The 13,014-nt window shown below is 41.9% G+C and overlaps 1 protein-coding gene across 1 annotated transcript in view; it reads left to right on the top strand.

Annotated features, from left to right (window-relative positions):
• APAF1 (apoptotic peptidase activating factor 1) overlaps window positions 1–13,014 on the top strand; it is a 147,291-nt gene that overhangs the window by 55,667 nt on the left and 78,610 nt on the right. The window contains exons 8-14 of the mRNA XM_077265565.1: window positions 2,197–2,435; window positions 3,701–3,868; window positions 3,952–4,083; window positions 4,738–4,851; window positions 5,014–5,198; window positions 5,925–6,051; window positions 10,933–11,058. Of these exons, the coding sequence (XP_077121680.1) occupies window positions 2,197–2,435; window positions 3,701–3,868; window positions 3,952–4,083; window positions 4,738–4,851; window positions 5,014–5,198; window positions 5,925–6,051; window positions 10,933–11,058 (1,091 nt within the window). The remainder of the gene's footprint in view (window positions 1–2,196; window positions 2,436–3,700; window positions 3,869–3,951; window positions 4,084–4,737; window positions 4,852–5,013; window positions 5,199–5,924; window positions 6,052–10,932; window positions 11,059–13,014) is intronic.

The following is a 13,014-nucleotide window of genomic DNA, read 5'->3' as shown; positions in this document are numbered from 1 at the left end:
CCAACCTTTTAGGTGGCACTGCATCAACTGCCTTATGAGTCCATATAGACAACATCCACTGCATTTCCCTGGTCCAGTCTGGAACTTATGTTTTCATAGAAGCTGATCACATTAGTTTGACAGGACCAATCGCTCAAAATAATATTGAGGCAAACTGATTTTTCTCAAAACCGCGCCCTTCTTCTCCATGGATTATGTCTCATATTGTAGTTTAGCCCTTTTCAGGTATACAGGTGCTTCTCACAAAATTAGAATATCGTCAAAAAGTTAATTTATTTCAGTTCTTCAATACAAAATGTGAAACTCATATGGTATAGAGCCATTACAAACAGTGATCTATATCAAGTGTTTTTCTGTTAATCTTAATAACTTTTGGGTTTTCATTGGCTGTAAGCCATAATCCTCAACATGAACGGAAATAAACACTAGTGATGAGCGAGTGTACTCGTTGCTCGTGTGGTCTCCGAGTATTTATGACTGCTCGGAGATTTAGTTTTCCTCGTAGCAGCTGGATGATTTGCGACTGTTAGACAGCTTGATTACATTTAGGGATTCCCTAGCAACCAGGCAACCCCCACATGTACTCAGGCTGGTTAGTAGCTGTAAATCATTCATCTGCCGTGATGAAAACTAAATCTCCGAACACTAACAAATACTCGGAGACCACCCGAGTGTGCTGGGGAAAACCTGAGCAACGAGTATACTCGCTCATCACTAATAAACACTTGAAATAGATCACTCTGTTTATAAGGACTCTATATAATACTAGATGGTGGCCCGATTCTAATGCATTGTGTATTCTAGAATATGCATGTCCACGTAGTATATTGCCCAGTGAAGTAGTATATTGCCCAGCCACGTAGTATATTACCCAGCCACTTAGTATATTGCCCAGCCACTTAGTATATTGCCCAGCCACTTAGTATATTGCCCAGCCACGTAGTATATTGCCCAGCCACTTAGTATATTGCCCAGCCACTTAGTATATTGCCCAGCCACTTAGTATATTGCCCAGCCACGTAGTATATTGCCCAGCCACGTAGTATATTGCCCAGCCACGTAGTATATTGCCCAGCCACGTAGTATATTGCCCAGCCACGTAGTATATTGCCCAGCCACGTAGTATATTGCCCAGTAACGTAGTATATTGCCCAGTGACGTAAAAAAAAATAAACATATACTCACCTTCCGAACTGCCCTTGAAGTCCTGGCGCCTGTGTACGGTGCACGCGGCAGCTTCCGGTCCCAGGGTTGGTATGAGCGCAGGACCTGTGATGACGTCGCGGTCACATGACCGTGACGTCATGGCAGGTCCTTCTTGCATAGCATCCTTGGCACCGGAACCTGCCGCTTGCACTGCCGAGGACACCGCGCCACGTCGGAGGGTGAGAATAACCTTTTTTTTATTATTATTATTTGTAACAGATCTTTTTACTGATGATGCTGCATAGGCAGCATCAGTAGTAAAAAAGTTGGTCACACAGGGTTAATAGCTGCGTTAATGGAGTGCGTTACACCGTGGTCCATTAACGCTGGCATTAACCCTGTGTGAGCGCTGACTGGAGGGGAGTATGGAGCGGGCACTGACTGTGGAGAGGAAGGAGCGGCCATGTTGCCGCCGGACTGTGCCCGTGGTTGATTGGTCGTGGCAATGGTCGTGGGCGTTTTGCCACGCCCAATCATCGACTTGGATTTCCATGACACAGAGGCCGCGACCAATAAATATCCGTGACAGACAGAGAGAAAGACAGACAGACGGAAGTGACTCTTAGACAATTATATAGTAGATGAGTTTCACTTTTTGTATTGAAGAACTGAAATAAATTAACTTTTTGATGATATTCTAATTTAGTGACAAGCGCTTGTATCTCTATGACATCTAAAGGAAAAAAAAAATCGTAGACAATACCTTAATGGACATTTTGGAAAAATGGTTGATTTGAGAAACAAAGCTTGATATGATTTTTTCCCTATCTGGATTTAGAGGTCTTTGTCCTGTTGGACATTCATACAGCTCCTCTTATGGGCACTGTGCTAACACTGTGGGAATGTAATTAGACCCCAGGTAATAACATCAAATCAGTTAATTGCACATATCCTTTAATGACACCATGACTGGCTTGTAATAGACTGGGATGATTTATTTGGTGGTGGTCTTCTTGCATCATTTCTATTTTGGTCTCCATTCTGTTTCAGGGTCACCTCTTGTGGTGTCATTAATTGGCGCCCTGTTGCGGGAATTCCCCAGCCGCTGGGCTTTCTACCTCAAACAGCTACAGAGCAAACAATTCAAAAGAATACGAAAGTCCTCGTCGTATGATTATGAAGCCCTTGATGAAGCCATGTCTATGAGTGTGGATAGGCTACAGGACCACGTAAAGGGATACTACAACGATTTCTCAGTTATAGAAAAGGACGTGAAAGTGCCAACTCAGGTGAGTCCGGGCAAATAGAAGTAACCATGTGACTGCCAAGGTTTTGTCTGTTATAAATTGTCATTTTTACACTTGGCATTGAATAGATGAAACTTTTAATGTGCCCTTAATTATCTGCTCACCTTTATTTTACCCGTCTTCATATATTCATGCAGTAATAAAGTTGTTAGTACTTTTCTCGTTAGATTACAGAAGATGGCTGGATGACCCATGGCCTTCCTCAGGATTAGCATTGTAGGATATGCTACTGAGCTATTGGTCATCATAACCTCCTCCTGGGAAAGGACATGCTATTACATCCTAATTGTGGTAATCTAACCAAAATGGGATGTTTTAGTATGTCTAGTGGATGATCGAGTATCCTGCAGTGGTGCTGGCGCTATCTCCAATCCAAGCGGTGTAACTGTAGCCACACTTCAGTATCCCCAAAGCTTATATACATCTAGAAAAGCATGAGGAGCGAGTATCACCCGTGTAGTATGGAAGAATAGCTGTCACATCCCTGTATAGCCACACACACAAACAAAGAAAAGAGGTAGCGCTATAAAGTGGGTTATGCACGATGAATAGGAATTAATATAGGTTTAGGTGAATCAGTAATCTATGTGGCAAAAAATTGTATTATAAACATTTAAAAAAAACAAAAAAAACCTCTGAGCAATATATGAAGGTCCAAGCCGTAGGATTGCTACTTCCAACAGGTGGCGCTATAGAGTTAAGTCCTCTTTTTCTCGGAAGAGGCAATTTGCATATTTAATTTCCCAGAGGAGCATTGCACGGCGAATAAGCCTCCTTACCTTGACAAGCCAGCTGGTATGTCACTCTCCATAAGGAGAAAAGTTACCCCTTAGACCCCAGTCCAGAGCCTCTCACCTAGCCAAATCAGATCTCATGCTTCGCACTGACGAGGGCCAACAGCCCGAAACACCGTGTCTGCGAATTGAGATACTGATTTGGCTTTTATCCTAAGTCATATTGCACAACTCGTTAAAGGGTTGATTGTGACTTGTAGGATCGCTACTACCAACAGGTGGCGCTATAGAGTTAAGTCCTCTTTTTCTCAGAAGAGGCAATTTGCAAGATAATAGACAAACCAAATACATATACATAGTATACTAATAAGTAATATATTATAATTATTATCAAAGTGAATATTACAAAAATGTAAAGTAGGCCTGCCAAAGGAGACGAAGGGGGTAGGTGTCAGGTCACACATGTGACTTCCTGGGGACATCCCAGCCTAATATGCCACCCCTATCTTCCAGGTTCTGTGTATCCTGTGGGACCTGGAGAGCGAGGACGTGGAGGATATGCTTCAGGAATTTGTCAACAAATCACTGTTGTATTGTGATCGCAATGGAAAGTCGTTTCTGTATTATCTGCATGATCTCCAGCTGGATTTTCTCACCGAGAGGAACCGTACTCAGCTGCCTGTAGGAACTTACATAATGTGTATAGTATATAAATGTCAGTGGATGCTTAGTGCATAGGGTAACTGTGCTTCTTGCTGTTTCAGGATCTTCATGCTAAGCTTGTCAGTCAGTATCACAAGCGGTATGCACAGTTTCTACCAACTGCGGACCAAGAGGATTGTATATACTGGTACCATTATCTAGCCTACCATATGGCTCAGGCCAACATGCACCAAGTAGGTAGATTTCCATGAGAACAAATGTGCACAGTGGTATTATTTGTTCCTAGGTTATTGCATTCACTACAAATAAATTTGTATTCCCTAATCCCGTATTAATATGCACATACTGTAAAGTGGATGTTTTTTAAATACTTATCACTGTCTTCTCCAGTTTCCAGGGACTTTTTGATCCTCTTCTGAACCTTGTGACTATAATTCAGACTAGCCGGCTCACACAATCTCTTATTTGTAGATAATGTAAGTCTATGGGAGACTGAATGCGATTCTCATAGGCTTACATTGGCAATGCGACGGCAGGTCAGTACAAGGGACACTGTGAGCTACCCAGGTGAATAGCATCAACGGTCCAGAAGAAGAGGATCAGAATGTCCCTGGAGACCGGAGAACACGGCAATTGGTAAGCAGGTAACCATACAGTAAGCCAGATGTGATGGCCTGAGGACATGATGCTCCCTCTTTTATATTTAATACAGTAGTTCAGTCTATGGGTGCTGACTTTAAGGAATCATTGACCATACTCAGTAAAGTACTACAGTTTACACCTACCTTACCATCCGTAAGATTGCCTGGCTTCTAACTGAATTAAACTATTTTTTTTGGTGTAAATTCTGCCATTTATAATTACCATGTTTTATTAATATTCTACAGGAACTTTGCTCCCTATTATTTTCATTTGATTGGTTAAAAATGAAGACCAGATTATTTGGACCCGCACACCTGATTCACGAGTTTGTGCATTACCGGGACATCCTCAATAAACAGGTACTTCCTGGGTCTTTTCTTGTTTGCTGTTTTGTAATACAATTAGTAATTGTTACCAATAAAAACTTAGTACGGTATATCCGGACTGATTTTGATTCACTCCACAATTTTCACTCTTTGGTTTTTTAATACTGGTCCTTTTTTATTTTTGTTATTTTATAGAACAGCAAAGCACGTGAAGATTTCCAAGAGTTTTTGTCTGTAAACGGTCATCTCCTAGGGCAAAATTCTCCAATAAACATAGTCCAGTTGGGACTTTCTCAGCCAAATGAATCTGCAGTATATAAACATGCTATCCGGCATGCCAAAGAGGAGCTTCAGAAAGGAGCGCTCTACGTCAACTGGATGTAAGTGAAGAACGGACCCGAACACAGGCGCCAAACCTCAGTAATATCGAGATTCCTTCTATGATACATTTAGATGAATAGCTGGAGTATTACCTGATGATCACACAAACTTTACACTCTGACCTGCTTTTAATGCATGTTTGGGTGCTGTTATTCTGACTTAAAGGGGTTGTCCACTACTTTAACTACTTAAATGTTTCAGTGATGTCAGCACCAGGTCTCCCGGCCCTCATCCTTCGATATGCCATGTGAGTGCTGCAGCCCATCATCGGCCGATGATGCTCTGACCACGCTTCTATTGGACGCCGGAGTTTTGTTTGAGAGGAATGAGAGCACTGCAGCCACTGATGGGCTGCAGCACTCACGTGGCTGGAACCGTGCTGATGCAGGAGGCGGTTGTAAGGGTTTTTTTTGTATCTTACACAGGTAACTGCGTCATTTAAGAAGGAGTTGTCCAAGTAATGGACAACCCATTTAAAAAATTATTTGTTTTGTTGCCGAGAAGCAGCCACTATTGGGGTAACAGATGTACATGGAATTCTACAGCTATGGAAGATGTATACATTTGTAGACCGTGAGCTTTCCTAGTTGCTGTTGTAAGAAGCCACTTTGACAGTCACACTATGCAAAAGAACTAGCCAATTTCCAGGCCCTCTGCCTCTGTGAGCCCCATAATTGTGTGTCCTGCCTTTACTAGTAGCCGATCTATTGATGATTGACTTGCAGAAACAAACAGAGCATGAAGAACATCCCAAGCCTAGCAGTGCGCCCCCACACTGAGGCAGTATACCATGCCTGCTTTTCTCGGGATGGACAGAAGATTGCCTCCTGTGGAGCTGATAAAACCTTACAGGTAACAACAATACGTTCCTATTAACTGCTTATCTGCTTGCTATATATCCATCATTATGCACTGTGTTACCTATCACATTAGCTCCTAATTTCTGCTTGGAGTGACTTTCTGTGTGTGTAAGGGTATGTGCACACGTTGCGGATTTCTTGCAGAAATTTCCTGAAGAAAACCGGAAATTTTCTGCAAGAAATCCGCATTTTTTTTTTTTGCGTTTTTTTTCCGTTTTTTTCGCGTTTTTTTAGCATTCTGCAAGCGTAATTAGCTTGCAGAATGCTAAAGTTTTCCAAGCGATCTGTAGCATCGCTTGGAAAACTGACTGACAAGTTGGTCACACTTGTCAAACAGTATGTTTGACAACATACTGTTTGACAAGTGTGACCAACTTTTTACTATAGATGCAGCTTATGCAGCATCTATAGTAAAAGATAGAATGTTTAAAAATAATAAAAAAAATAAAAAAATGCTTATACTCACCCAGACATCTCATCAGCGGCGTCCGTTCGTCTTCCTATAGCTGGTCTGTGCGCACAGGACCTTCCGTGATGTCACGGTCACGTGAGCGGTCACATGACCGCTCACGACCAATCACAGGACAGTGACGTCATCGGCAAGGTCCTTCGCCGCACATCAGCTACAGGAACCGAAGCGACAGCGTGCAGTGGAGGCGGGAAGACATCGAGGGTGAGTATATCGCTATTTTTTATTTTAATTCTTATTTTTTGACCACTTATATGGTGCCCAGTCCGTGCAGGAGAGTCTCCTCTCCTCCACCCTGGGTACCAACCGCACATAATCTGCTTACTTCCCGCATGGTGGGCACAGCCCCGTGCGGGAAGTAAGCAGATCAATGGACCCCTAGGTGTGCGGAATCCCCTGCAATTCCGCATTTTAATGAACATGTTGCTTTTTTTTCCGCGATGCGATTTTTTCGCGGAAAAAAAGGCTACATTTGCACAAAAAATGCGGAATACACTTAAAATAATGGGAGGCATATGTAAGCGTTTTTTTCGCGTTTTTATAGCGAAAAACGCGAAAAAAACGCGAAAAATACTTAACGTGTGCACATGGCCTAAGGGTACCGTCTCACAGTGGCACTTTGATCGCTACGACGGCACAATCCGTGACGTTCCAGCGATATCCATACGATATCGCTGTGTCTGACACGCAGCAGCGATCAGGGACCCTGCTGAGAATCGTACGTCGTAGCAGATCGTTTGGAACTTTCTTTCGTCGCTGGATCTCCCGCTGTCATCGTTGGATCGGTGTGTGTGACACCGATCCAACGATGCGTTCGCTTGTAACCAGGGTAAACATCGGGTTACTAAGCGCAGGGCCGCGCTTAGTAACCCGATGTTTACCCTTGTTACCATCGTAAATGTAAAAAAAAACAAACAGTACATACTCACATTCCGGTGTCCGTCAGGTCCCTTGCCGTCTGCTTCCCGCACTGACTGACTGCCGGCCGTAAAGTGAAAGCAGAGCACAGCGGTGACGTAACTTGCGCTTAGTAACCCGATGGTTACCCGGGGACCTCGGCATCGTTGGTCGCTGGAGAGCTGTCTGTGTGACAGCTCCCCAGCGACCACACAACGACTTACCAACGATCACGGCCAGGTCGTACCGCTGGTCGTGATCGTTGGTAAATCGTTTTGTGTAACGGTACCCTTATGCTTGTGCTGCTCCCAGCTGTATGCGCTCCTCACATTCGCTTTTCTGTTTGATGCTGGAACGCAGATATTTGTCCCAATTGCTGTAGCAGCACGTGTGCCTACGTCATGCGCCAGTTACATGGGTATGCCTTATTACTATTTTTTGATACCTTCTGACGAAGCTAATATTATAGCGAAACGCATGTCGAGGATTAAAGTTATCATTATGTTACAACACTTAATTTGCGATTATATTAATAATCTCGTGTATTACTTATTATTAAAGAGGGCATTTCACCCACATTTTCATGATAAACTGGACACACATAATAGTGGCTGTGGAGCAGAATAAATCTTTTTTTTTTTTCCTCCTCTACTCCATTGCGGAGATATTAGCAATCGAAGTATTTGGCACCTAAAGAGCTCACTTTTGTTAAAGGAATTATCCATGGCTTTGTGTTTTTTTTTTTTTTATTTTCCGCTATGGGGCTAAGAACTTACTGGCAGATCTTATTTATCGGACCAGTCACAGACCACTCCTGGTTATTTTCCTGCTTCTGGTAATTTCATACAGAGCGCAACTTCTCTTCCGCTCTGCTCTTTCAACAGGGCATCTCTGCTGATGTCTTCCTGATTGACAGCCGGCTCCTCGCTGCGAGCTGTCACACAGCGTGATGTTGGCAGTGACGCCTGTCAACACAGCACACCGGGGGTGAATGAGCTGCAGTGTTCGCATAAGGTCAATTGAAGCCGGGACACATTGTTGCAGGGTAGAAGAGGCAGTTAGCTAGCAACTGCTTAGCCTCATAGATGAAAAGCCGAAAGCCCTGGTAACCCGTTTAAGTGTAAGTAGGTGTTATCAGACAGGGTCATAGGTGCATCTGTTTATTATGAATTAAATAGGGTCATTAGGTGCAGTGGGAATACCCCTTTAATGATAAACCTGTTCATGATGGAACCGATGGAGAGTAACATGTTTTATTAGTTGGAGTCACATAAAAATAAGATCCGTTGACCGATCCACAATTTATTTATTTTTTATTATCTTTTTTTCATTCGTCAGTGTTTCATCAGTATTTGCAATCCAAAACCATCAACATCTTTGAATTATTATAGTTGATCTCTCTCTGTAGGCTCCACTTCTGATTTTGGACTTACAAATATAGGTGTAAAATGCTGACCTAATTATGACTTGTGAATAAGACCTAATGCTGCAGAGAAATGCAAATGTATAATCAACATAAAGTTGGTCATAGGCATCTAATAAGTGTTGTCTGAACATAACTCAAGGGATCGGATTTCAACACTCCTTATAATTAGTTTTTGTGATTTGAAGGGCCGTGCTATTTGTGGTAACAGCTTATTTCTGTTTCTAATCGAAATGGACATTATTATGGTGGAGTCAGGAGAAATAACTGTTGGTCAACAAATGTCTTCTGTATGGCCAGCTTAAAGGGGTATTCTTATCTTATTTATGACTTATCCACAGAGTATACCGTACATTTTCCCACTCGCCTCTCCAACACCTAGGCCGCCCCTTTAGGTCTTCCATGGTGGCACATCAGCTGTAACTGTAGAGGAGGCCTTTCAAGGGTTCTCAGTTGTGTTCTCAGCTCCTTAATCTCTTCACCTCCTTGGCATTTTCTGCTTTAGCGTTTTCCTTTTTTGCTCTCCTTCTTCCCAGACCCATAATTTTTTTTTTTCCGTCAATATGGCCATGTGAGGACTTGTTTTTTCTTGGTGAGTTGTACTTTGAACGACATTAGCTTCACCATGATAATGTACTGTAAAACAGGAAAAAAAATTCCAAGTGCGGTCAAATTGCAATTCCACAATTGTTTTTTGGGTCTCTTTTTACCATGTTCACTAAATACTAAAACTGACCTGCCATTATGATTCCTCAGGTCATTACGAGTTCACAGATACCAAACATGTATAGGTTCTTTTTTTAAGTGGTGACAAAAAAACAAAACAAAATTTGAAGAAAATAAAAAAAAGTGGCGCTATTTTCTGGGACATCTCCATTTTTCGTGCTCTGGGGTTGGGTGAGGGCTTATTTTTTGCGCGCCGAGCTGACGTTTTTATCAATACAATTTTGGGGTAGATCTTTTGATCACCTGTTACTGCATTTTATTGCAATGTTGCAGCAACCAAAAAAAGTAATTCTGGCGTTTAGATTTTTTTTCTCGTTACATCATTTATCGATTGGATTATTTTTATATCTTGATAGATCAGACATTTCTGAACCCAGCGATACCAAATATTTATATTTTTTTTGCATATGGGGAAAAGGGGGTGATTTTATTTTTTTTATATTTTAATATTTTAAAAACATTTTGTATTTAACTTTCCACTTGATTCAATAGTCTGCTTAGTAGACTTGAAGCTGTGATCTTCTGTTCACCTGTGCTACACATAGCAGGGCTTTGGCTCCTGCAGACCCCCAGGTGTCATGCCAACCCATCGGCACCCTCCAATCATGTGACAGGTGCTGATGGGCAGGGCTAGTGACGCGCTTCCAGCGTGTGTATGTTAAATGCTGCTGTCACAAATTGACAGCGGCATTTAACATGTTAACAGCCGTGGATGGATCAGCTGTCATGTGATGGGAAAGATGCAGGCTCAGTGCTAGAGCCCATATCAAAGAGGGGGAGGCGATCGATGACGTATCTATACATCATAGGTTGGAAAGGGGTTAAAGGGAATCTGTTACCAGGTCTTCACGATATAATATGAGAGCTGCATAATGTATAGAGAGAGAGACCCTGAATTTAGAGATGTATCACTTACGGGGCTGCTTGCTGTATGTTTGATAAAATCACTGTTTTATCAGCAGGAGATCATCACTAGAGGACTAGTAAACCTGCTGCCATGTAGTCCTCCATATTCATGAGCTCTGTATAACCCCGCCCCCAGCACTGATTGGCAGCTCTCTGTGTACACTGTGCTAAGGCAGATAACTACCAATCAGTAGTATCAGCTCTACGTTCAGAGAACTGGTAGATCTGCAGCAGATAAAATAGGGATTTTATCAAAACTGCAGCAGCCAGCAAAGTAAATATCACATAGCTGGAATCAGGGTCTCTCAAATGCGGTAGCAAAAGCCTGGTGACAGAATCCCGTTAAATGCTGCCACCTCTAAAAACATATGAACATGTTGTTGTTGTTACATACCGTTACCTAGCAGGACTGCTAAACTAAACCTCTGTTGTTGTTTTTTTCTTTTTATTAGATCTTTAAAAGTGCCACAGGGGAAAATCTGCTTAATATAACCGCTCATGATGAAGAAGTTTTGTGCTGTGCTTTCTCTTCTGATGACCGATATGTAGCAACCTGTTCAGCCGATAAAAAAGTGAAGGTAAGATCATTGTCATGTCATCTGTCACTTTAATAAAGTCCATACTTTCAATACATGGTTAAAATACTAGTTCACTGCACTGCAGAATCAGAACATGTGGCAGACAAGTCCTATTGGTAAATGATGGGGGTAATACAGGTGGAAAATACTGATGAACATCCACACATGCCCCTACCATCCACAAGGCTTATATTCGGTTTATATGTGTCGCAGAATAGGTTTGTTGTACTGACTCGTGGCAATTTTATAATGCTCGCCTATATTTTATTAATACTCTACTAGGACTACACAACTGCTTTACAAAGCGGAGACAGTACAATACTACCTGTACATACCTCTGTACATACCTCTGACAGTGATAATCTTCCTATATGAAGATCTCCCGGATGTCTCATTGATGGGTAATGCTGTACACAAAACATATGTATTTATTTTACTCACTTATATAGTGCCAATAATTCCACAGCACTTTACTGACTTCATTGGGGCTCATAAAAGCTAATTTCCCTATCAGTTTGTCTTTGCTATGCAACAGTGCTTACCACTGTGCCACCATGATTTATTTAGGAAAACCTGCTGCAATTGTTAATATAATGTTAAATTTACATAGGTACACAAATAAGCAAAGTGATAACTCGATTTGTGCTGGTTCATCCCTTTCCCGACATATGACGTACCGGTATGTCATATCTTGTACTTACTTCCTGTAAATGGACGTACCGATACGTCATGGTGATCGTGTGGGGAGACAGGAGCTATGCCTGCACAAATAAGTGATAGACGTGCTTCGGCTGTCATAGCTAGGGGAGGTACCCTCACTGCCCCTAGCTGTTTAACCCTCTAAATGCTGTAATCAATAAGCAATCTCAGCATTTAGAAGGCTAGGAGAGGAGGGAGCTCCCTCTTCCGCCCGATCGGCATCTCCATGACGTAATCGCAGGCTGCTGATGGTTGTCGTAGCAACCTGAGGTCAATTACCTCCGAGTCTGCCAGCTATGGTGGCCTGCTAGACCATGCCGGTAGCATAGTGTAAAAGGCATTCTGTCAGTGCAGTACTGAAAGTGTAATGCATGCGTATCATGTAGTGCAATTCATTAAACCAGTGACCAAAGTGATAAGTTAAAGTCCCATAAAGGGAGGAAGTAAAAAAAAAAAAAAAACCCTGTAAAATCATATATATATTAAAAAACAAAAACAAAAAAAAAAAACACAAAATAAAGGACAAAAAAAATATGGCAATAAATACATCTATTTATGTAACAACAAAAAAGTGCACATATTTGGTGTTGCAGCATCTCGAACGACCCAGTCCATTTAACGGTCACACTGTTTCACCCCTACAGTAAACACTAAAAAAAAAAAAATCAATAACCTAGAAAATGCAACGTTTTTTTTTCCATCATACAGCCGACAAAAAAGTGTAATAAAACACGATTAGAAAGTGGTATGTAAAATGAATCCATAATAAACGTTGTCCATAAATGATACCAATAAAAACTCCAACTCATCCTGCAAAAAACAAGCTCTCACATGACTTGTCAGCAGAAAAATAAAAAAACTAAGAGCCTTCAAAATATGGCGATGCAAAAAACCTTATTTTGTAAAAGTGTTTTTAATGCAGACAAACATTAAAAAACTCTGGTATCGCTGTAATCGCACTCATAAACTAATCACTTAAAGCCGAACGGTGAATGGTGTAAAAAGTAAATAATTCAATTCTTCACCTCCTGTTGACAATTTCATTTGGCCCCCAAGGATCGCAGTAAGGCCCGGCTAACATTTATCCTGCGCTCAAGGCTGAGCACTTAAATGTGGGTTTACATGTAAATCTCTGAAAAACATGAGGCAGATGGAGTCCTATTGAACTTCCGTCTGGCCTATGATCCGGAGGTGTCAGTCTTATTACGCGCCTTTTTAGGTGTCCACAAAACTACGGTCATCCACAGTTTTGTGCAC

Source organism: Ranitomeya variabilis, chromosome 5 (genome assembly GCF_051348905.1).
Source record: "Ranitomeya variabilis isolate aRanVar5 chromosome 5, aRanVar5.hap1, whole genome shotgun sequence".
Taxonomy (NCBI): Eukaryota; Metazoa; Chordata; class Amphibia; order Anura; family Dendrobatidae; genus Ranitomeya; species Ranitomeya variabilis.
Note: the sequence above shows the minus strand (reverse complement) of the source record. Positions and strands in the feature narration are given on the sequence as shown.